A 24,057-nucleotide genomic window follows, 5' to 3' on the forward strand; every position below is an offset into this window, starting at 1 on the left:
AAAACATAATTGTTGGTGTAGGCAGAACAAATTCCCTTGATTGAAGTGATCACTGTCCGTGTTTTAAAAGCATGCTTACTTTATGAAATCCTGCCTTGTCAAATTTCCCTGTTTTACTTTGCTTGAATTAAGTCCTTTTTTCATGACTTTTTTCCCTTTGTTTTGGTTTTTGTAAATCCATTTTCTGCAGTGCATTTCTGATGTCGCTATGTTGGAAGCGACACATGCGCTGCCTTCGGAGCAGACGTGTCCTGCATCTGTATAGCTGACATTTATGCTGGAGTTCAAGGAGAAAGTGCTGCTCTGGCACTAAATAACAGTCTGGGCTTGTTGAGTAAATAACATCGAGGACACATGCTGCCTTCAGACCAGACATTGCATCTGTAAAGCTGACATCAACCCTGGCGTTCATGGAGAATGTCCAACTTTAAAACGTAATCAGGGCTTGTAGAGTAAATCCACGATATTAGAAAAAAATTTCAAGAGACCATTTAGGCTTCGATACACATTTCCAACGCAGAAATTTGGGTGTAGAACTAATAGATGTAAGTCTTCACATCTCAGTGTGCCTGTTTTGGTGGGGCGGGGGGACTTGCAGACATCTCAGCGAGTCCGTTTGATCAGCCGCCGCCGCTACGGAGTTGCGGTTCCCAATTATAAACTGCTGAAGTATGGAAATAGCAACGTTAGTTAATCCTGGCCTGTCAATAACGCTGACGTGGAAAGGGCGGCGACTTGACACTTTTTGGCACCGGCGGCTCCTTGTTCTTGGATGAGTGTCAGTGGGGTGGGAGTCTTGTGTGTAAGGCCACGCGCGGAGGGGCTTAACTATTCATTGGCAACAGCCTGGGCTGCAGTATGATGAACGGTTGCGTTCCCATCACCTCACAAGTTGCGATAACTGCCGTAAAAACGGGACTGGCATTGAACTCAACCCTTAAAGACATACTTGAGTCATTGGACCATTTCCACAGTAAAAAGTTGATATTTAGTCCAGAATTAATTTAATAGCTTTATTTATTATTTTTCATGTACGACTAATACCTTTAAAAACACATTTTTCCACTTGCTGTCGACTGAAGATGACATCACCTGTGCTGAGGAAATAGGTAACGACCAATCACGGCTCACCTGTTTTCTTCAGTCGACAGCAAGTGGCAAAATGAGTTTTTAAATTGTTCATGAAAAATAATGGCGTTATCACATTAATTATAGACAAAATAATATCTTCTTACTCTAGAAAAAGACTTAATGAGTCAAGTATCCCAAAAATCCAATTCCTTCCAAAGTAATATGACATCAAAAAACTTAAATGTCGACATGTTAAAATATATTATTTTATATGAGTAAAAGTAACAATGTTCCAAAAAGGTCAAACTACTCCCGTTCGTCATCACTGGTGGAACTCTAAATTGGTTGAATATTTGTGTGTTCCACTTCGGAGGTTAAACTGTAGTAACGCAACAGCTGCGCAAACTCTTAAAAGGATCAAATGGCTGTAGTCTGTTGTTTAAAAAATTTAACAAACAAACAAAAAAAGTTTAGTTTTTTTTTGCTCGTGGTTGTGCTTTCAACTTCACTACCTCTGCGTTTAACTTTTTTTTGTACTATAATCCATTAAATGGTCGTAATGTTTTTTAACTTAAGCTATATTTTTCATTTTATTTAGAAAAATTAAAATGAATTACTTAATCAAATGGATTTTAAAATGCTGAATACATATGTGTAATTTATCGTTTTTGACTTTTTACAGTCCATGTCAACATTTGGGTAATATATTTTAATTTAAATATTTACAATGAATTAACCAATTATCAAATAAATGTCACGTGTATGTAAAGTTGTTCATTTTACCTTTTTTTATTTTTATATTATTTTTTTTATTTTTTACTTTGAACATCATTAAGAAACCAATTTTATATACTGTACACCACCGTTATCACCTACCAGGCGCACCCCAGGTAAGCCACTGAAGGTCAGAATGTGAACCCTATAGCGTGATACTACTATTCGGGGTTTAAGGATCCATTTCCCCAAGGATTATTTAAGGTGCAAACTTAATTCAAATATCCAAAATAACTCCCACAACCCGCTACCTGTCCCTCTTTTTGTGATTATTGGTGTCACCGGCTATGGAGGAGATTATCAGACAAATGAATTAGTAGGTCATGGCTGAATTAGACACTCGGGCTGACTATAATCTCTTTTCTTCCCGGAAAGTAGTTTAGTCTAACTTTTTCCCCTCCAATCATTATTATTGCTATTATTATTATATCCTTCTTTTTTTTTTTTTATGAAGAAAAAAAAGCGCTTGAGGAAAAGCCCCTTTCTGCTTAGCTTCCTGTGGCTTTTCGCAGTGTAATGCTTTTGTCTGAGAGAGAGAGAGAAAGTGAGTAGTGGAAAGTTCTGATGTGTGTGTGTGTGTGTGGGGGGACTCTTATTTTCCATAGCTAACTGCATAAGTGAAGAACACGCCAGCCGGTGCCTCCGTCATGTGTCACAGTGTTAACTTTACACCGTTAGTACCAATGAAATGGGGTCACTTTAGTGTGTGTCATCTTTTTCCAGCAAAACAGTCCAGAGATATTCAGATATGTCCAAAAGAAGAAAAAAAAATATATATATATCCATATCCATATCCATATCCATATCTGCACTTGGCGGCCATAACTTTCTCTATTGCAGCTAGCGTAAATGATACACTTTCCATCCACGTACCAACATGAATGACATTCCACAGCGTCACCAGAGGGGTAGAGTTGGATGGGGGACAAGTTGAAATTGACTGACCTTTTCTCATGGTAATTCAATTTATCTCATAAGAGGACTTTATTCTTGTGAAATTACAATTTACCTGCGAAGTTTGAACTTCACTCATGGAATTTTACCCCCCACTTTGTTCTATTTATTTATTTTATTTTACTTTATCATTGTAGATTTGTGTAGATACTTGTGAAAAAAATTATGGGGGGACGAATAAGTCTGTCATCAAGTGCATCAAAATTATACACTCAAAATGTAACTTTAACCACGCACAAAACTTTGAATTTCACATGAGAGCATTGAAACCTGGAACACTTGGAACACATTTCAAATACCGGTATACCAATTGGCCGGATAGGGGAGAGGGAATTTTAAGCGGGTCGGGGAGGAGGTCCTGCCCCAAGTGGAGGAGTTCAAGTATCTTGGGGTCTTGTTCACGAGTGAGGGTAGGTTAGAGCGGGAGATCGACAGGCGGATCGGTGCAGCATCTGCAGTGATGCGGACGCTGTATCGGTCCGTTGTGGTGAAGGAGCTGAGCCGAAAGGCAAAGCTCTCGATTTACCGGTCGATCTACGTTCCTACCCTCACCTATGGTCACGAGCTGTGGGTCGTGACCGAAAGAACAAGATCCCGGATACAAGCGGCCGAAATGAGTTTCCTCCGCAGGGTAGCCGGGCTCTCCCTTAGAGATAGGGTGAGAAGCTCGGTCATCCGAGAGGGACTCAGTGTCGAGTCGCTGCTCCTCCACGTTGAGAGGAACCAGTTGAGGTGGCTCGGGCATCTGGTTCGGATGCCTCCTGGACGCCTCCCTGGGGAGGTGTTCCGGGCATGTCCTACCGGCAGGAGGCCCCGGGGACGACCCAGGACACGCTGGAGAGACTATGTCTCTCGGCTGTCCTGGGAACGCCTTGGGGTCCCGTCGGAGGAGCTGGCTGAAGTGGCTGGGGAGAGGGAAGTCTGGGCTTCCCTGCTAAAGCTGCTGGCCCCGCAACCCGACCCCGGATAAGCGGAAGAAGACGGACGGACGGACATTGTAGATTTGCGTTTATCATTTTTGCCCTGTTATGAACTAGTTCTTGTGCAATTGTAATAAGATAGCCTCACTTAAATTTGTCATTGAACTGAGGAAGTGTACTTACAAGTCTAACTTGAATTTACCATGACACCAAAAGAACCAGGCCAAGGATGACCTCACAACTAACCATACAACTTGTGACACCACAGAACTGAGATGAAGTAACCTCAACCTGGATTTGAACCAGGATCTCTGGGTTAACAAACTTGACGCTGCTCAAATCGAAAAATGTTTTGTCCAAAAATTTGATCAAAGATATAATTAAGTAAAAAAAAAATTTAAAAAGTGAAATCTCAAACAAACTACCAATCGAAATGGGATCTAATTAATTAAGAAAGACCAACTATTAAGATGAAATTGGTCAGAAAATACCAGTTTTCAGTTTTTTTAATATCAGGCTCCTAATTTAACAGCAAATATGCCACTTTGTATGCCTCATAAATTTGTAAATCTGACTTTGTCAGCGCTTCACTAGCCATGAACCTCAACACAATCAAGGGTGGAGGAACTGTCGCCAGTATCAAATCTAATATGATGCGCTACTGAAAAAGTTCAACATTTCGCACTAAAACCATGAAACGTTTGGGCTGGGAAAACAAACGGCTTGTTTGTCATCAACTCACAACATGTTTTGATCTCCGCATGAGGCTTCTGTTGATCAAGATACAAACTAATAACCATGTTTTGTTTTGTTGATCATTTTTGCTCGTCTCTTAGCATTCACATAGCAAAAATGAAGAATGTGAGACTCATTACCGTACAGCAACAGCGCTGGTGTATCTGGGCACCAGCTGTGTCAGAAAGCGCAGTTGGCCTCCAAAGTCTCTTTTCCCGCGTAGGCGTTGCAACTGACGGCTACAAGGCCGCTTTCGCTAAATACGGCCGAGGTGCAAAAAATAGCTGATGGCAAGACGCGCGTTTCCTTTTGCAACTTGTTTACGCCGTCAAGGTGGTCCGACATTACAGCCGCTTTATGGTCTTGGCTTTATGGGAGTCCCACAGGGAAGGCAGCGGAACACCCACACAATAAGAGCAACTAGTTTTCCCTTTTTTACACTACGGTTCATTAAACTCAACTTCAACTACTCAATTTAAAATTTAAATTTTTTTGTAATCGTCAAAGACAGTTTAGTTTTAGATGAGTTGGTAATAATGTCGACATTTTAGTTTTTAACAAACCTAACGTACACATTTTTATGAGCCTTAAACTCATTCACTGCCATCCATTTTAGAAAATTTCTAAATTTTCAATACCCACACGATATTATGTCCAATAATTATATATAAACCGAATTCTGCCTTGTCCCGTTCTTTTATAATCGACAGTAGAAAAATGTAAATTGCACAAAACGCAGCCATTTCTCTCATGGACTCTCAAACTGTGTTTTTCTTATGAAATAGGGCAATTATGCCATGTACTGGTGGTTGGGCATCAGTAAAGTTGTTTTTAAGTTTGACATTTACAGTGGAGCATAATCAGATTCTTACGGAAGAGGATTAGGGCAAGTGAAGAGAGAGGAAAAAAAAAGCTTGGCAGGATTCTCACTCGAAATGTTGACTTTAAAGTCAGAAATCTGACTTTAATCTCAGAATTTGTAAACATAAAATATTCTATATGTTCAAAAGGCACCTAACCTCAGCATGACCATAAACCATCGTTTGTTGCGGTTTAATAGTCCATGTTTCTCTTCGCTGTCATGCACATCCAGCCAACTCTGAAGTCAAAAAGACCTTCATTCCAATCCGACCGGATACATTTAGCCGTAGCTAGCACATAGTTGCTTGTTATTACTCTTGTGTGCTCGATGCTTCGGGCAGAGCTCAGTGTGGCGGGCCAACATGCACGTTCAGCACCTCGCCAGGCAGAGAGGAGTCGCTCTCTCCTCGCAGGCCGAGGGCATCAATCGCCGGCTGTTGGGGCTGTTAACCAGCCCTGAGCTGCACCATTGATCTCTGTAATTGTCTCCCACTCTTCAAAGGCAGCCGGGAGTTGGTTTGATCCGAGCTGTTTACTTTCGCAGGCTCCTGTGGACTAGCTTTTTGAAGAAGAGAGCTATCAAGCACTTCAGGCATGAGCAGGCATATTATCGTACCATTACTGTGTGTGCGTGTGCGTGCGTGAGAGAGACTCTTAAAGGCCCCGGGGGGGGGGGGGGTTGGGGGGGGGGGGTTGGTGTGCCGGCAGCACCTCGCAGTTACATAAGGACAGGGAATTGCGACCTGTATCTTCCCTTTCATCTATGGCTATAGAACAATGACACACGGCGCAGAAATGACAGGTTACAAGCAGCTTTTGTGTGTCTCAGATGGAAGGTGATTAAACATACTATGTGTGTCCCAAAAGATGTATTTCAAACACATATTACGAGTTTTCACCCTTTAGTTTGCACCACACGATCACCCAGCACCTGCAATGTTTGCTTCGTTTAGTACGCGACAAGATGTGAGAGTTGTGAATCTTTTAAAAAATCGATTATCCTATCAGTTATTCCAAAAATATATATATATTTTTTAAGGTTGGACGTGAGTTGAATTGAGTGGATATAACTGCTCATTAATTGTTATCTTATGTACAAATGCATTATTAAACGGCAACCAAATTAGCCTATGCTAAGCGGTTAGCAATCACGATTAGCATTAGCCCGCTAGCAATTACCATTTAAGGTAAACAAACACTACCATTTAGTTCACACATAATTATATACAGACATTACACATGTAATAGTGTCTTAAAAGTTACTTACAGACATTGATTTAACAATAGTCCATGAGTAACGACTCAGTGGGGCTGCCTTAGTAGTAGCGGGCTCAATAACTTTGTGTCTACTGCGTGCGTGACTCCAGTCCTGGAACTTTTCTGACATACCTTGTAACCAGAATTTACCGTGTGGGGTGCATTCCAGGTGAAAATGCTTGAACCCTGGTAGCATTAGGCGTATTTCTGTAGGTTATATGTGTAACAATGCTAATAACCAAAATATGGTTTGCGTTTTTGTTGTTGTTGTTTTTTATTTACTTTTATGTCAGTGCTTCCAACTTCAAAGTAATCCGCCAAGAGAGAAAGTCAGCCAAATAATATACACTTGACTTTGGAGTTCTTTTTAAAATTGTTAACATGTGTTTTTCACTCAACACTTTCATCCAATGCTGGTTTGTGGTTTTGGGGGAACCCGAGCAATAAACATAATGAAGCAGAGAACGCTTTAAACGCTTGCGTTCCAAAGCAGTAAAGTGACTGTTGATGTGGTTTCTTATAGGGAGTCGACGATGCCACGGTAGGAAAATGTAATTGTGCACAGGCGATGTGGCACACCCATGCACTGTGTTTACATTGACAACAACAAAGGCTAAGTAAGCAAGATGCCCTGGCCCAGATCACCTATTTCAGTTTACGCCTATTTTTATTTTATTTTTTTGCATAATCGCTTTTTATGACTATTTATTTAAAGCTTTTACAAATGTTGCTGCAGGAGGTTTTGCAAGTTATGTTAGCATTCCAAAACAAAATGTATTGTCCCTACTTTAGTGTACCACCACAGAGGCGTTTTTTTATTTATTTTATTTTTTTTACTTTAGCCTAAGTTACGGTTTAAGTAGGCACGGCCACGGAGCAAAAGGAATTGCAAACGGTATTTATTTGCAAAAGAACAAAAAGGCAAACTAGGTACTGGAAGGGAAAACAAACAATCAAAGTAGTTCTTCAATAGTTATGTTAGTAACAACCAAATACATAATATAGACCAAACTTGTCATTACAGTCGGGGTTCCTTTTAAGTTTGTTGTTTGTTGTATTTTAACTTTGTTGAAGACTAAATTGTTTCAAACATTTCCCAAAACTAGATTTGTCTTTGATGCATATGAGAACGTGAATGTTGAAGACTAGCCCATCTTCGTTGTCTACAAAATTGGTTTGCAGTTTCTTCCTACCTGAATTACCTTAAATGTTCATTAAAAATGTTTTAAGTTTGTCCAAAGCTAAACTGATGTTTGAAAACGTGTTAGGTTCTTTGAAAATTAAATGGTCTTTCATGTTGCACAAAATACACATATGATAGCAGACTCTAAATCATCTTTGATGTTCCTGAAAACCCGTGTTTTAGGTCCCTCAAAGCCTATATTGTCTGTAATGTTTCAAAAGTGTGCTATGGTACTGGAAGCGTAAATTGTCTTTGATGTTTATGTGGGCCCTTGAGAACAAACAGTTGCGTATGAAAGCGTACGACGAGTTAGACAGCACGGATCAAGCTTATCTGCTGATGGAGGCAAGAAAGTGCAAAGCAGCCGTGCAACTTTATCAAAGCAACTTTTAGTTTTAAAACAAACAACACTCAAATCAATAGCAAGGGTTTGGACGAAGTCTCTATTGTCTTTCGCCCTCGCTGCCAAGTCATGTTTGCAGTCTAAGAACAAAGGGTGCCTTGATTTTTATCACCTCGTCTGCACTAGGTTTTAACATTAAAGTTTATGGAGCGAAGAGGATCGTGAGGGGAGGTATCAAAAGTCTATATCCTTTGCTGAGGCCCGCTCCTAACTACAGGGAATTAGATTTTCTATTTAGTTTCTTCAAAGGACATCCATAATAATCTTACAGTAGCCTACTCGCATAAGTGTTTCAAAGAAAGGTCCAACATAATCTGGCAGTTGGCTGGACATCAAGTCAATGCTGCTGATGACAGACAGGAGTTAGGGGAAGGAGTTGTGAGTCATTGAGCAGGTTTGTGAGGCATTGTTTTCATCACGCTAGTTATTTATTAGCTCACCTTTTAATGTTTACAAAAAATGTTTGCTTGGGACTAAGCTTTTGAAAGCAAATACTATGAACCTAATTGTAGTCGATGTTTACGTGTGTTAGGTTCATCAAAGACTAGATTGTATCTGAACGTAAAGGACTTACAGTAGATACGAGAAGGACCAAATCGTCTTTGACAATTGTGAAAATCGGCTGTCTGTTGGGTTCATCGAAGGTTATTTAGTCTTTGATGTTTATGAAAACATTTAGAGGCTTTGTTAGTTAAAGACTAAATCGAGTTTAATGGGCTGCTTGCTAGCATCATGCTAAAGTTAGCTTTGTTGTGCTAACGTCAATTCATTAGCTTGTGTAACTTGTGTACAATATGTAGGAATTTCTGGCCGTGCAGCAAGTGTAATGCGTTGTCATGTTGACCCATGTTTAAGTGACTACCTGAAGCATCGGGGGAAATAAAATAAAAAGCTGTTGCTGTTCCACATGTGGTTTCTATAACGTTAGCAACTTGCTAACAAAGTTGGGAGCAGGGGTACACAAAATCAAACAAACCGAACAGTACAGATATATTATAATTTTTTGCTGAGAAGAAAAGATCTCAAAGTTTAAGTTACAGGGTGGGCACCAGTCATGTGGTTATTAAAATATCAAAACATGTTTTTGTTTTGCTTTTTTGGTAGCTATGGCCTTTACATTTTCTTAATAGTGTAGTGTTTTGTAAAAAAAAATTCAAAGTTGTTTTTTTTTTTTTTAAATCTTGACAGATTTACAGTGTGGTGTGTTATTGTATATGTTAACTCAAATTAATTTACTGCTTCGCTTTTGTCAATGCGCACACAGATGATTGCAGTGATATCCTCAATGTGCTCAGAAATCACCGAAACAGAAACGTATGACTGTTTTTTTTGGGGTTCTTTTTTATTAACAACCTTGGCAGAGGTATGCCTCTCTCCTGAGTACCAGTGTAGTTTTTTTTCTCTCTCTCTCTCCTTGTGCTGGAGGCAAGCACTGACAAGCTGAAGAATGTCTGCACAGGCAAGCAGGGGAACGTCTCGCCATCTCAGTTCCTCGGCGAACGCGATCAGTTAGCTCCAAAGGAGACAGAGATAGATATTTAACTTATGTGCCGTTCAATGTTGAGTAGATCATACGCAGCTCCACCGCTGCTCGCAACTTCCTGTCAGAGAAGGAATCTATAAAGGAATTTCCCCTGGGGGTATCTAGTAGACAGCTTTGAGTGAGTATTTACCTACCGGCTGAAATAGTCAGGTGAAAAAATATATCTGCTTTCCTGCTTTCTTAGCCTGAGTGTGTTTCTTTGAACCAGCCTTACTAAAATGCAATATTGTATCTGTTGCTTTAACATATGCTGTACATGAATTGATGATAAAATTATGTAATGATTCCCTGTGGGCCCATTCTGGGCCCCCGACCCTCAATTTGGAAACCCTTTGCTTTTATTAGAGAACGCATTTAAACATGTTTCGCAACCAAACCAATTCATCTGGGGATTATCCCATGAGAGGTTTTGCGCCATCGTAATCTGATTGTTTTGAATATATCCTGCTTTGACCTACTGAGGCTATGAAAATGATTTTAGTTATTTTTACGAATTAATCCTTCCTTGACATCATTATATTTTCATTTTAGCACCCTTAAAACTAAAGTTTTTTTATTTCTAAAATTGTATTCCAACTACGAGAATGCACTTTCGTTTGTGTCACTATTCATCTTAGGTGCGGTGGCCTCCGAGGGCTAAAAAGCACAAAAGTGCTGCATTGTAAACGTTTAAATTGTAAAAAAAAAAAAAAAAAAAACTTGGAGGTTGGATTGGGAGTTTTGAGTCTGATCAAATGGCTGATGATACTTGGGATCCCTCAAGGGTCAGTCCTAGGACCTCTTTTGTTCAGTCTGTATAGGTTTCCCTCGGGTCAGTGTTGGCTATCATGGCTTTGCAGTTGACACGCAGCTCTGTATTTTGACAGACTGTCATTTTCAGGAAATCTTGTCACATTGCTAATATCAGTTAAGTTGTATGTTGATGCAAATTTTATTACCTCATCAATGATATTTCGCATTGTTAGCATGATAGGTCTACTGTAGTGGAATTTATTAAAATAAAGTTATGTGGCTTTATTGTGAGAATGCTGAGAGCATGTTTTACGTTTCGAAGGAGTGGGAGTGGCAATAAACCGGTTATAAATCAGTTTACCGCTGTATTTGTGGCATTTTTGTTTGGTGATGTGTCATTATTTTTTTTTTTCTAATGTAATATATATGCCTTCACTTAAAGGTTCTGTACCATTTATATAGACGGCAGTACAATAAGAAAAAAGATGGCATCCTATAAGCGATGATTATGATGGAGTATGTGCGTACTATTTACCCCTCTTTTCAGCACACTTGCTCAAACAGCAGGTTAATTAAGGCATAAAATGTGTTTAGTATTGACGTAACGGCTCCGTTGTAGCAGTTTACGCTGAGATTCTAATATTGCTTGGATATTAAAATATTGATTTAGCTCTTAATAAAACCGCAAATTGATTATCCCCACTTCTGCACCCCATTGTTGTTATTGTTGTTCCTCGTCGTCCACCTCATAATTTATTTTTTACGGGCTGCGTGTACAGTGTACTCATGATAATCTGCACTCGTATTGGACACGGATGCCAGATAAGAGTTATCGCAAAATTATTAGAGCGCGGGAGGAAGAAAAAAACAGCCACAGCAATTAAAAGGGGGTGTCCGCGATTTAACACGCGATAATCTCACTAAACGCTGGAAAAGATTAAAGTTTCACACAGTCCAAAAAAAGAAAAACCCAGGAGGCATTCATTTGTTCCTCGTTTATGTCACGTTTGTAACAATCCTTTAATTTTTATGGCACCTCTGATTCAAAACAAAGGCGACTGATTACGCCGCAAAATATCATACATCAAGGATGGTGTGTGATGTAGAATTATTATTATTTTTTAATCACCGTAAAAACACATCCAGAAACTCATTAACAAGTACAAACAAAGTATTATTACGGATTATACTGTATATTTCCCGTGGATGTGGAAAAAACTAAAACTAATTGAAGTCACCATAAACATTAGCTTAACAGATGTCTCATCTGCTCTGCAGAAATCACCAGAAAAAAACACAATTAAGAACACAGCAGCACAGCGTCTATTATGCTGAGAATGGAGGAAATATGTTTGTCTGTGTCTGTCTGTCCATTTGCTAGTTACACAAACGCTACTTGCCGATTTCTGCTCAAGTCATTGAAGGGGTGGCAAATGGGCCTAAGGGAGAACTTACCGTATGATGCAGATCCAAATAAAAGTTTAATCTGATATACTGTGCGTCAGGGCCAAGTGGGGCAGTAAAGACAATTACAGACATCACACAGCACTACGGGCTATATTTTAGGTGTCTATTTGAGGTGTGGTGTTTATTCAATTGGACGGTAATGTTATAGTATGGCAGGTAGGGAACAAATTACCGGAATAGCCTATAATGTTGTTTCTTTTATTGTGTACTGTGTTCAAGTGGCACCCAATGATTTAATTAAGGCATGCCATATATTTAAATTCCATCTATAATATTTTGATGAAAGAATAAATCATTTTGTGCTAAGTTCAGTAGTGTAGCTCATTACAGTTTCTTTTTCTTTTTTTGGCCTGACCGGGACAAAAGTGGCGTCCGTTTGAGGTGTTGCATTTAATTATTCAAGTAGATGATGTACCCCAAACATTAAGTTGATTGTCATTGTATATTTTGATTTTTCTCATTCCAATTTTCAAACAAGAGGAGCAGGACGGATAACACGGTCTGCATGTTAACAGGAAATCAAAACCTGGGGAGAAATATTTCACTCTGTGAACATTCCATTCCTCCATTGACGAGGTCAAGGTCGGCAATTAAGTCTAGAAAAAACACGAGGCACAAAGTCGTTGGGGTGAGCGCCAAAATCTTGCATGCACCGGCACGTTTAAGGCCCACTGGGCAATAAACCAAAAATATGTATGTGCCATGATAGTCATAGTCTTAAGGCAACTTCTTAGAAAGCCTTAATTAAGCCAACGGGAGCTTGGCAAATGGTTAGCAATTGAAATGGCAAAATGAATGTTAAGATGCAGGCTACACTTTTAGACAATGGTGGTAGAAAATACATGGTTTCAAATGTTCACTTTTTCCCCCCCACCAAAAATAACAAGCCTTCATTAAGCAAGGCTTTAGAATCTCCACAACCAAGACAACGAATGGATCTCCATTGTTTTTAGTATGTTAAAGCAGCTCTTTAAAATGTTGTCATATTTAACTCATTCACTCGCAGCCATTTTCACTGAAGCAACCACCTTTGCTCCCGGCTGTTTTACTGGAGTTTGACTGACTTTGCCAGGCCCAAAGAATATTGTGTTCTATTGCTATGAAAACACATAGAACCTACCAAAAGAAAGATTAGAGTCTCTTTGTTCATCAGGAAAAAAAAGTATATTTGTATCTGTTTCCGTTTGCAGCAATTAGCATTAGAATATAGCTAAGTTTCATCATTATTCACAAATCTGTTTTAAACTGTGGGGAAAAGAGTCTTTTGCAACATAGCCCTGGTTGATCTCTTATATTCTGCTGCCACCTGCTGGTCGTTTTTGTAATAACTACCATTGCCTCAAGCGACCTCTTCATGTCAGAGGCTGCATCAAAGCCTTCTGTATGTTCTAGCATAAAAAACAACGTAAAAAAAATTATAAATACATTTTTGGGACCATGGTAATATTACAAATGTTTTTATACGTCTTTGGGAGAAAATTAGTTAATTACAAAACATTACAAAAAATGTCAAGACTGTTTTTTGTTTTTGTCTTTAACCTTTGACACGGGATTTACCTAACATTATTTTCTCCACAACTTGAAAAAAAATGTTTTGTTGGTTTTTATATTGTCGTCTTGAAGTTGTGATATAAAAGAAATAAATTTGAAAGAATTTGGGGTTTGATAAACAACCATAAAAGGAATAGTTCTCACTAGGGCTGCAACTATTAATTTTAATTAGCGATTAATCTGTTGACTATTTTGTCGTTTAATCGATGAATTTGAAAGAAAAAACAAGTTTTAATTTATATCCCCATATTAAAAAACATGGCATAATTTCAAATTGACAGTGCAGAAAATGCACAAATATAAATTAAGATTCGCTTATCAGTTTGGTCCATAACATATCAGAAAATAGGGAAACCTGTTGATCGCTGTTTTCCAAAGTAAAGGCAGAGGTTGATTTAGCACAAATGAATGGTTCTCATTTTTTTGTGGTAAATAAGTTCTCATAATGCAAAATGCGGGCATTTTAAATGATAAATGTGAATATTTCATGAATATCAGTAGTAACAAGTGTGTGTCTATGGGCTTGGTGGAGGTGTGCACTCTCCATGTTACAATGCATTTCTGCTGCTTTTTTTAAAGTATGTTCCAACTAATTCTTGGCTTATGTTGGCTTTCGAAGGAGGGGATTTGCACATCTAAGAGTACTTCAGTACCTCCTTGTCATGGCCAAAAAGAGCACATCGACTCCATTGTGGGAGGTGTTAGTTTTCATCCTCTCGGTACGCAGGTCATGGCTGCCCATGCGTGGAGATTGTGGTTCGAAATGTTAAATTCTGCTAAGTGGGTGTGCAAATGTGTTTAAATGTCTGCTTGTGTTTGCCTGTGTACCTGCTTGGTGTGATAAGGGCCCGTTAGCAGCGTCCTTTGTTCCGACGGAATTACTCGCTAATCCAACATGCCAGCACAGGTTAAAGCCGAGCTTGGTGTCACTGATTGTGGTGTTTTGTTTTTGTCTGTCGCCCGCTGTGCTTGTTCTACTTTAGAGATTCATCAAGACTCCATCTCCCCGCTGCCATCTCTGCACCAATCAGCACGCCCCATTGACATCCTTGTGCCCAACAATCCATAACCAACATTTTCTTACCAAACAAATGATCACGCCTCCTTCTGACAATACGACAATCGATCAACAGATTATTAAGGCCCCCAATCAACTGATCAAGCCCATCGTCATCATCTTCCAGCCAATAGATCACCACCAAATTTACCGGAAAACGCAAAACGGACATGCGACTTTTCCCGTTTCCATCTGTTCTTCATTTGCGAATATTGAGAGGGGGACTCACCATAGAGATGTGATCCACCCATAATTTAAAAGAAGAACACCAGGAAGCGACATAAGTCATATGAGTTTGCTTTTGTAATTCTGCAAAGAACGGTTAAAGAAATGGTAGTTATTACACAAACGGCCAGCAGGTGGCAGTAGAGTAAAAGAGATCAACCAGGGGCCATGTTGGAAAAAAAGCTCATTACATTTCCAAATAGATTTGTGAATAATAATGAATCTTAGCTATATTCTAATGCTAACTGCTTCAAAACGGAAAAAGAAGGAAGGAAGGAAGAGACGCTAATCTTTCTTCTGGTAGGTTCCATGTTTTTATAGCATTAGAACACAATATTCGGTGGGCCCTGCAAAATCAGACAAAATCCAGTGAAACAGCCGGGAGTGAAGGGGATTGCTTCTGTGAAAATGGCTGGGAATGAATGAGTTAATTCCAAAAAGATTTGTTTTGTTGTCCCCCCCAAACATACCTTACTTTATTGTCCGATATTGCTTTGTGACTACAAATGTGCGTGTGACGTAATATCCGGTCAAAACATGCAACGTGTATCCGTTCTTACCAGCGGTTATTTGCAAAACCTGTTTTCATCGCCATCATTCGCATTTTCCTTTTTTTGATATGCTTCAAAATCCACCCCCACTCAGTGTAAAAACTTTTTGGGGGCATTTTTGTTTTTGCCCTTTTTTGAATTTCTAGCGTTTCCATTCAGTTTTATTTTCGCATTTCTTGAAAATTCGAATAGAAATGGGTGGCTGGAAACCCAAACAATCACCCTTCTTGCCTTGTCGATGTTTTTGCTGAACAACCGACCACCTCACCTCACCTCACTCTAACAACCAATCAACTTGATGACCAGACAACTTAATCCCAAACAATTCACTGCAGTTAAGGTAAACCGAGCGATATGGGTCGCATGTAAATATAGATGCTGATATAGGCACTAAAACAGGAACACTTGGAACCGCTGCTTAAATCCTGGCTTAGCGGTCGGTGCCCCTCCATTGTGCGACACTGATGTGTTAATGTCACACACGCATACACAAACACACACCATGCAGGCGTAGCAGGCGAAGCTTTTCCTGTCAGCCGTGTGAGTCACGAGCCCTTCACTCGCTCTGTGTCCTTCTCTCTCTCCCTGTCTCTAGTCTCCCTTCCTTCCTGTCCGTCTCGTCTTCCTCTTCTGTGATGTTCTTCATTCCGCCCTCTCGCCATCCCACCATTGCTCGTCCCTCCCTCCCTCTCTCGTTCGCGCCGTCAAGCGTTAGCGTTCAGTCAGAGCGGAGCTGCGAGCGTCTGCGTTATGCCTGTTGCTGCTGCCGAGCGCTCGACATGTGGACTAGCTGAGGACAAACGCAGGGCCGAGCGTACCAATCCGGGAGCTTAATCATGTTGTTGTTATAAAGAAGAAAAAGGGGGCAGGGTATCTTTGTCTCTCTCTGTCTTTCTTGTGACCTCTCCTTTCATTCTATGATCTTCTGGCTTAGTGGCTGCAGCTGGGCTTGTGTGCAACATCACTGTAAGTTTGCTTGCTTGGTTACTCTGTGTGGACCTTTTCAATGTTTCGATTGCATGTGTGCAGTTCAATGTGGAAAATTATTTTTTGATATACACCCCAGTCCCCATGTATGGAATGGTCTGCACTCCTGTTCCCACTCTCAAGTTAACATTTTGGACCATTGGTTCTCAAACTGGGGTTTCTGGACCTCTGGGTGTCCGTCAGCCTTAGCTTTGGGTCCACAAAGTAATTTGTTAAAAAGCGTGCACCTTTTATTTGGCGACCTGCACCATTACAACAAACATAATAGACCAATTACTTCTCCCAACTTTAACTTTAGTCAAATTATGTCGTAATTTTCGACGTAACGGCGCCCGTGCCTCGTCCGTAGCACGTTCTTTTTCATCAATTTCCCACAGTAATCACGCCATTTTAAAATCCATCAGCCGGTCGGTTCGCCTTCAGGCGCGTCACATTTCCGTGTTTGAGTTTGAATTAGCTCCGCTCTGCCGTCCGTCAGCAATGAATGTCCGTGCGGAAACACGAAATATTGTTTCTGGCGTATTCTGGGTCACGCAAATATGTTTTTTTTTTTTAATGACTGTACAAGTAAGTACAAAGTAACCTTGATGTAAATCCGACTTAAGTCGAAATTCGGGTTACATCACCAGCGTAGGAATGGAACTGTAACGTAACTTGAGGACTCTCTGTATATAATAAATCTGACATCCTTACATGAAGTTATTTCTTCCAGAACAAAAGTCATGTTTTTGGGAAGAATATATTCCTATTTCTAGACAATAATGGTGTCTTTTCCAGAATAAAGTTATATTTTTGGGGTTGGGGTCCCAGGTCCACGGGGTTTTGCAAACTAATTTGTAATGACTTCTTATGCAATATTATTTTAAAAACAACATACCAAGCCTCGCCCAATAACATCCGCCATACTGCCACTGCTGCACAGTGTGGCGTTCTACCACTAGTTTTCATGATTGGCCATCAGTTTTGCTACGATTCTAAATTTGAATGCTATGTGAATGGCCTTTGAGTGTTGCAGATATAATGGCCAATCAACGATTCCATGTTGTAGCACTGTGTTAAAGCGCTTCAAGTACCTTGTATGTGGGAAAAGTGCTATACAAGTGAAAAGCCCATTTACCATTTTACTATGAGCTTTCACAGCAGAAGTCATATTTCCTGGTACAAAGCAAGATCCAGCTGGTCCCAGACAACCATAACAATACATTACTGTATATTGTTTTTGCAACAATACTTAAATATTTATAATTAATGTGCTTGTAGCTGGAAAAAAAGCGAGGGGTGGTGAGTTTCTGTCGCCAAAATGCACACGTGCAGTCACTGAATCGAGTCAAGAGCCTTCAAAAAAATCTACTCTCTATTTCTCACGTGTTTCTTTTCTTTGTAGTATTATTATAGCTACAGCAGACAGGGCAATCATTGTTGTAGTTCAATAAAAGAAAAATAAAGCAGTAAATGTGGCTCATTAAAATATTGCTTCCTGGTAAGAGTTGTTCTCCTTGCAGCAGAGTTTGTTCATGTAGATGAAGGTCAGACACCTGGTGTACTGTATTTTTTATTCCCCCCAGCAATTTTTCAGTTCATTCACATTCTACCTTGCTGTTGTGTGAGCTGTGGGCCTAAAACAAACACAATACACCATTTACTCCTTCCTTACCTTGGTTTTGGACCAATTATAAACTTTGACATTATTGTGATACTGTGCATGAACAATACTGGCACTTGGTTTCTAGTGGAATTATTTGTTTATTTAGGTTAACTAGTTAGTCTAAAATACCATTATCAGTTATAGGGAAATAATCCTGAATAAATTGTTTTTGGGAGATTGGAGTTTCTGCTTTGTCTTTTTGATATACGAGCGCTGTCGCCGTAATCTAGCAGTGGACTCAACCTTACAGAAAGCACTTAGTAAACAATTTTTGTAAAAAGGCTTTAATAAGTTGTTTAATGACACTCCCGGTTGAAGTTTACCGTCAAACTCAACATGAGTCCGCTTAAGTTAGCTTAATGCTAACAAACAATGCTAAACGACAATGACGGCTTAATGACTAGCATCAGCTATGTGGCCGTGTTATAGCGCTTTAAGCAATGGAATTTGAACTCAAACAGTGCAACAGACAATATAACAAGCATCTGCGAAAATGACTTCACTTTACTGCAGCCTACTGAGTCACTTCACAGAGGTTGTGAAAATCTTTGTCTGCATGACGGTATTCTCCTGCACCCGTACTTCAAGGCACCAGTGCATATAGATTTCAAGACTAAACCTTTTGTTACAGCTACTGTTTTAACAATATTGAAAACATCAAATGGAAATACATTGAGCTGGTTAACAGTGTTGTCTTCTTCTCCGCTGCTCATTACTTCATTTTTAATCTACGCTGTCCAAACATTTACTCGTTAGAGTATATGTGCATTTCCACCACATCTCTAACGACTTAATGAGGACAAGCCAGCTCGGCCTTGTTTGCAGTGAAGGAAAGAGCGCTTTATTAGGGCAGACAACGCCGCTGACACTTCCTGGTATGAATGTGCTCATAATTCATAAATAAGAATCACATGCTGCCTCTGATGTTGTTTCAAGTCACGCGCTGGCCCCGTCTGAACTCTTGTCCTCTGCAAGAAGACAGATGAGGTGGAAAGGGATGATGGACGGATAGTTTTCGCTTGTGTGTGTATGTTTTGTGTGTGCGGAATCAATACATCTCTAGTGTTAACTTCTGCCAAGTGATAGCAAGACAGCAGTATTGGCCTTTAAAAGGAACCTCAGCTTATTTATGATCTCAATTTGTAGTTTTCATTCATTTTTATATTTTAGTATCACTTTCACCAGAAGTGAGAGATTATATTTTGATTTTGGTGGGAGTCATCAGTTAGCAAGGTGGCTAGTTGGTTGGGCTCCTCCTTGGAGAGGTGTTCTGGGCACGTCCCATCTGCAGGAGGCCCCAGGGCAACCCGGTGCACGCAGGAGAGACTGTTTCTCGACTGGCCTGGGAATTCTTCTTACATTAGTTAAGCAATCATTGCTTGTTTTACTTTGTACTTTTTTTTTTTTTTACAAAGAAGTCAGTGTGATGCGTTTGCATGTCCGCCAAACAGAACCAATCTGGTTCTGCTGATCGCAGGTACAATGATGGATCAGGAATAGAGCTTGGGAGCATCATAATCAATCCTCCTTGATCCTGCACCGGAGTGCCATTTGTCTTCCTCTGCGCTTTCTTTCGCTCCTCCTCTCGGCCCCGATCTTCCCCCTCATTTGCCACCCGCCTGGCCGCTTTGATCTCCCGCCTGCAAGGGACGGTCTCTGGAGCTTCATTACTTTTAAAGCATTCACGGTGAGCGGCCATAAAAAGATGCCACCGAATGGATTTCCAAGATGGACTTGTAAGTAATGGCTACACTGGGCTGTAATGTTCCCAAGTAATGGCCCCGTGGGCTGCGCGGGGGCCACATTGGGGCCGGCCCCCGGAAGAGAGACTCTCAAATGCCTGTTTAGGATCACCATGTAGTACCACCCGTCATGACCACCTTGTGGGAAAACCTCAAGTCCTGCCTTGGTTTTTGTTAGTAGTGTTTTTGTTAATTTAATGGAAATCAAATGTAACAAGAAACATGAAAAAATTAATAATACAAATGATGACACCATCAGAGGGAGACAGAATGGGGATGGCTGACGGGTCAGACCAGATGGTGCCCTGCTTTTCTTAGATGAAAGAGAAAACAAATACATGCCCATTTTTTTCAGCTGGCAAGTTAACTGGTAACGAATTGGTGACTAGTAAGTTAGCTAGCTAATTAGTTTGCTTATTTAAGTTGGTGAATTAGTTGAGTGGTTATGTCTAGTTTTGGCTTATGACTAAGTGGCTAAATGGGTAGTAGCTATTTAGTTAGCTATTGGGCTAGTTTTTTTTAATTAGTTGACATGTTCGATACATGGGTAATCAGTTAGCTATGATGGAAAACCTCAAGTGCGCTTATTTTTATTTTTGTTGTTTGTTGACTGACCTTTTCGTCCCCTCTGTTTCTTTACGTGCGGACACTTTTTGGCCTTAAGCGCGTGTGTGGATTTGTTGAGGGGTTGCAGGAAAAAGCTCAAGGAGGAAATGATTGAAAGAAAAGGTCAGTAAGCAGGACACCTTTGTTTTTTCATCTGATGCACGATTGCAGAGCAAGAGAGGCACAGTGAGCATTTCGTTTCAGGAAGGAAGTTAAACCACACGGAGCCTAAGTAACCACTAATTATTTTAGTGACTCGCCATTGTTGATATGAAGCAGTGTTTCCCACACCATGTCAATACAAGTAAATTGGCCACCACCCAAGAAGTTTTCAAGAAAATGTATTAAAAATATATTTAAAAAGAAGAAAAAAAAACGTGTTACGACAGGATAAAACGCATGTAACGTTTGTTCGCCGTCTCTCACTTGTGGATCGTGAGGCGAGAAGAGACGTAGTAACAAGACTGAGACCCACCTCCCGTCCAAACCCGCCTCCCATCCCCACCGCCGGAGTCCACCCACCCAAGTAGATTTCAAATCCGTGGGAAACACTGTATCTAAGCAATGTAATTGAGACCTACATTGTGGAAAGTTGCTATTAATCACTTCCTGATCTATATGTGCAGCATATGAAATCTCATTTACATGGTATTTGCTCATTTTAGAGCATGCAATGGAATTGCCCAATAAATCACTACTATTTCCTACAATCAAACACTAATCTACAGTACTTTGTTGAAAAATTATGCCCAGAACCCCATTTCACTTTAACAGTACAAAATTTGGTACACATGTCTACCATGAGTACGTCCACCAAAAAGTAGCAAGAACCTATGCATGAAATGACACAGGAAGTTGGCCATTTTGGTTCAATTTTGATTTTGGGGTAATTTTGGCAGTTTCCAATGCTTCCTTAAGTCCTCAAACGGCCATAATAAATCCATGAAAATGAATGATGTTCATTAAGTATGTTTTTGTTTTTTAATTGAGCATTTTGTGGGCTATTTTTATTCAGTATGACAGATCCTCTGAGGTCGTTTTGGGGCCTAGCATGTAGTGTGAAACCCTTCTTGAAATTGAAACTAAATCCCTAAAACTCAGTAACTGTTAGATATTATTAACATTTAAATTCTTTATTTTCATATATTAACCATTGTTATACATTATTAACATCTTAATTCTTTATATGAACCATGTTGAAAGGTTTTATAGACGTGTAAAGCAAGTAGTGTTGAACTCAGTATAATTTGACCTTAAACTGGGACATATTATTTGGTCTAGAAGTTCCTTCTCTGTGGGAAAACACATTTGGTCCTTGAGAACAGAATCTGTTTCGAACACGCACCCCTGACTCTGTTTTCGCCATCGCTCATGGAAAAGTACCCAGAGAGTATGTTTTGTCTACAAATGAAAGAGAGGCGGTCGGTTTTAACTATAAGAAGCCATTTTACACGCGGAAGAGGCACATTCGGCGCTCTGAATTCCACCTGTTAAGTGATGAATTGGAGACTGTCACGATGTCCAGAGATCTCTGTTAGATTAAAATCATTTTTGCAAAGGTGTTTTTTCTTGCATTAAATCTGTCTTCAAGTTTTGGAACACGCAAAGAGGACAAATATTTTTTATTCCTCTTCATAACTCACCAAATTATGCAGGTGTGTTCACCATAGGAAAATTTTGACGTCACGAGGTTGAGGATGTGAGCCACCACCACCTCCTCCTACCAAATTTAGCTTGAAATTTTGGGGAAATTCAGCCCCAAAAAGTCTTGTTTCACTAAGCCACTGACATAATTCCATGTTGCTATCTGTTTAGTTAGTTAGTTAGTTGGTATAATTAGATGCTAAAAGGCTAATTTGTTGCAGAGTTATCTAGTTGATAGGTCATAATGGCTAGTTAGTAAATTAGCTCAATGGCTAGTTAGCTGCTTATGTTTATTAATCAGCTAGTTGCCAAGTTGATTTAATGGCTAGCTAGCTAGCTATTAAATGAGCGGTTATGCGAGTTAGTTGAGTTTGTTGGCTGGTTAATTAGTTTGTTACTTTGTACTTTAAGGGAGCTTTTAACTATTTAGCTAACTTTTTAGTGAGCTTCTTAATTAGTTGGTCTATCCCTCAAAGTTATTTTAGTTTCGGGGTAAAGTTCCACCATGCCACCATACAGCTGCTGTCCATGGTACAAGATTTAATGACTTCCTGTTGCTGAGGACAGAAGACTGGCAAGACAAAAGTAAATTAATTTCTTGATAATTGCCCTGGGCAGTTGCAGCTTTAGCGTTAATTAATTGGGAAAACTCAAAAGCGGCTTCTTTGTAACTAATAAGTGTTAATTGTTAGCCAGAATCCGCCAAATTGCACAATTGTAGGTGCTTGGAGAGGCTTTGCTGAAGAGAAGCCAGTCATTTCTCACCAAATCTGGCGGGACGTGCTGCCAGGTTTTAATTACGATGTTTTTGTATTCACCTTTTGTATCTGCCGTTAATTACTCGCCGTCCTTGGCACTATTAAGCCAAGGCTTCTATATGGTCGAGTATTTTGTTTTTCAACTTCCTCTAAATATATCTCCGCTTACTTGGTTATTGATGGGCTCAGCCTCATGCTTCTTTTCTTGACCCACTTGTGAAGTGTCTGCATCACACTCGCGGCAAAGTGGTCCGTGTCCAGGCGAGTCGGAACACTGCGGAGAAAATTAATGTTCTGGGCTGATTCAAAAGATGTAAAGTACCCATTTTGTTGTCTGTCTCATTTAAACAGGGAAGCTTCCTGGGCAGTGCCACATTTTCGGTAGGCGATCTGCTTCGGGCCAAAGATGAACGACTGTCCTTGAGTCTCAGGTAGGCACATCTTTCTCACTTTTATTTAACCATAAAATGTGTTCCCCATCTGAGCAAACGTCAAATTGCGTTTTTGTGGAACTGCAGTAGTGGGAAGCCACATTTCCTGAACTAATACAGGGCACAAGCAGACGTACGTTTTTAGGTTACGGTACTAACTTGTCACTAAACTATTACCCCAAAAATCTAAAGCAAATCTAAAGTCTCCCAAGAAGATCTGATTCTGGTTTTGTTTTTACGCATCTAAATGGATAGATTAGATATCTCGTGTTAAAAAACATGTATAACATTATTTTTGAGGCTTGCTAATCTAAAGTCTCTCTAACTGATGCTGGGCTTTGATGCGAATGATGGATGTTTAGACGGATGGATGGATAATAGATTGACGTAATGCGGGATCATGAGCTTTGTTTGATTGATAGATTACTTGACATATGATGTGGTATGCTTTGGATTGATAACTGTTTGCATACGATGGATAGACAGACAGACAGACGCTTATGTAAAATAAAATAGAATGAAAATAAGTAGCAATAGAACCTGTCCTGCAAGATGTTGAAATGATGTCATTTGTGTTATGCCACACGGGTTCCACTTTGCCATCGCTGACCTGTGAATTCCAGTAATAGCTTCCTTCAAATAACACCCATTCAACACCAAATTCTAGCCCGGCGAACCATCACTTGCGACCATCAAGGAGTCACGGCTAAAAGCTCCATCGAAAAATGGGAAGTTGGCAGAGGTTACCATGGCAACTGTTAAGACAACACAACTCCAACTAAGAGCAGCAGTGTAATTGAGTATGCACAATGCCTTAATGGCTTTTTTTTTTTTCATCTGGCGCGCTCCGTGGAGGCCTGTCAATGTTTTTGCATTTATCTGTCATCTGATAAGATTTCACTCCCATTTGTATTGTCCGACCGCGTGCAGTGGGGAAAATACGCCCCCTTTGGCAATCTT

General features: G+C 40.0%; 1 protein-coding gene across 9 annotated transcripts in view; it reads left to right on the top strand.

The window, feature by feature from the left end:
• The window catches only part of inpp4b (inositol polyphosphate-4-phosphatase type II B), a 144,188-nt gene that overhangs the window by 45,662 nt on the left and 74,469 nt on the right, over positions 1-24,057 (top strand). For 6 of the 9 annotated variants that reach the window (XM_077571764.1, XM_077571763.1, XM_077571762.1 and 3 more), the window contains one exon: positions 23,018-23,097. In XM_077571764.1, coding sequence (XP_077427890.1) covers positions 23,018-23,097 — 80 coding nt within the window. Of the gene's footprint in view, positions 1-8,382; positions 8,553-9,663; positions 9,820-15,824; positions 16,251-23,017; positions 23,098-24,057 lie in introns of those variants that run through there. The other 3 variants (XM_077571768.1, XM_077571769.1, XM_077571767.1) reach the window with 3 other exon arrangements.

Source organism: Vanacampus margaritifer, chromosome 7 (genome assembly GCF_051991255.1).
Source record: "Vanacampus margaritifer isolate UIUO_Vmar chromosome 7, RoL_Vmar_1.0, whole genome shotgun sequence".
In the NCBI taxonomy this organism is placed as follows: domain Eukaryota; kingdom Metazoa; phylum Chordata; class Actinopteri; order Syngnathiformes; family Syngnathidae; genus Vanacampus; species Vanacampus margaritifer.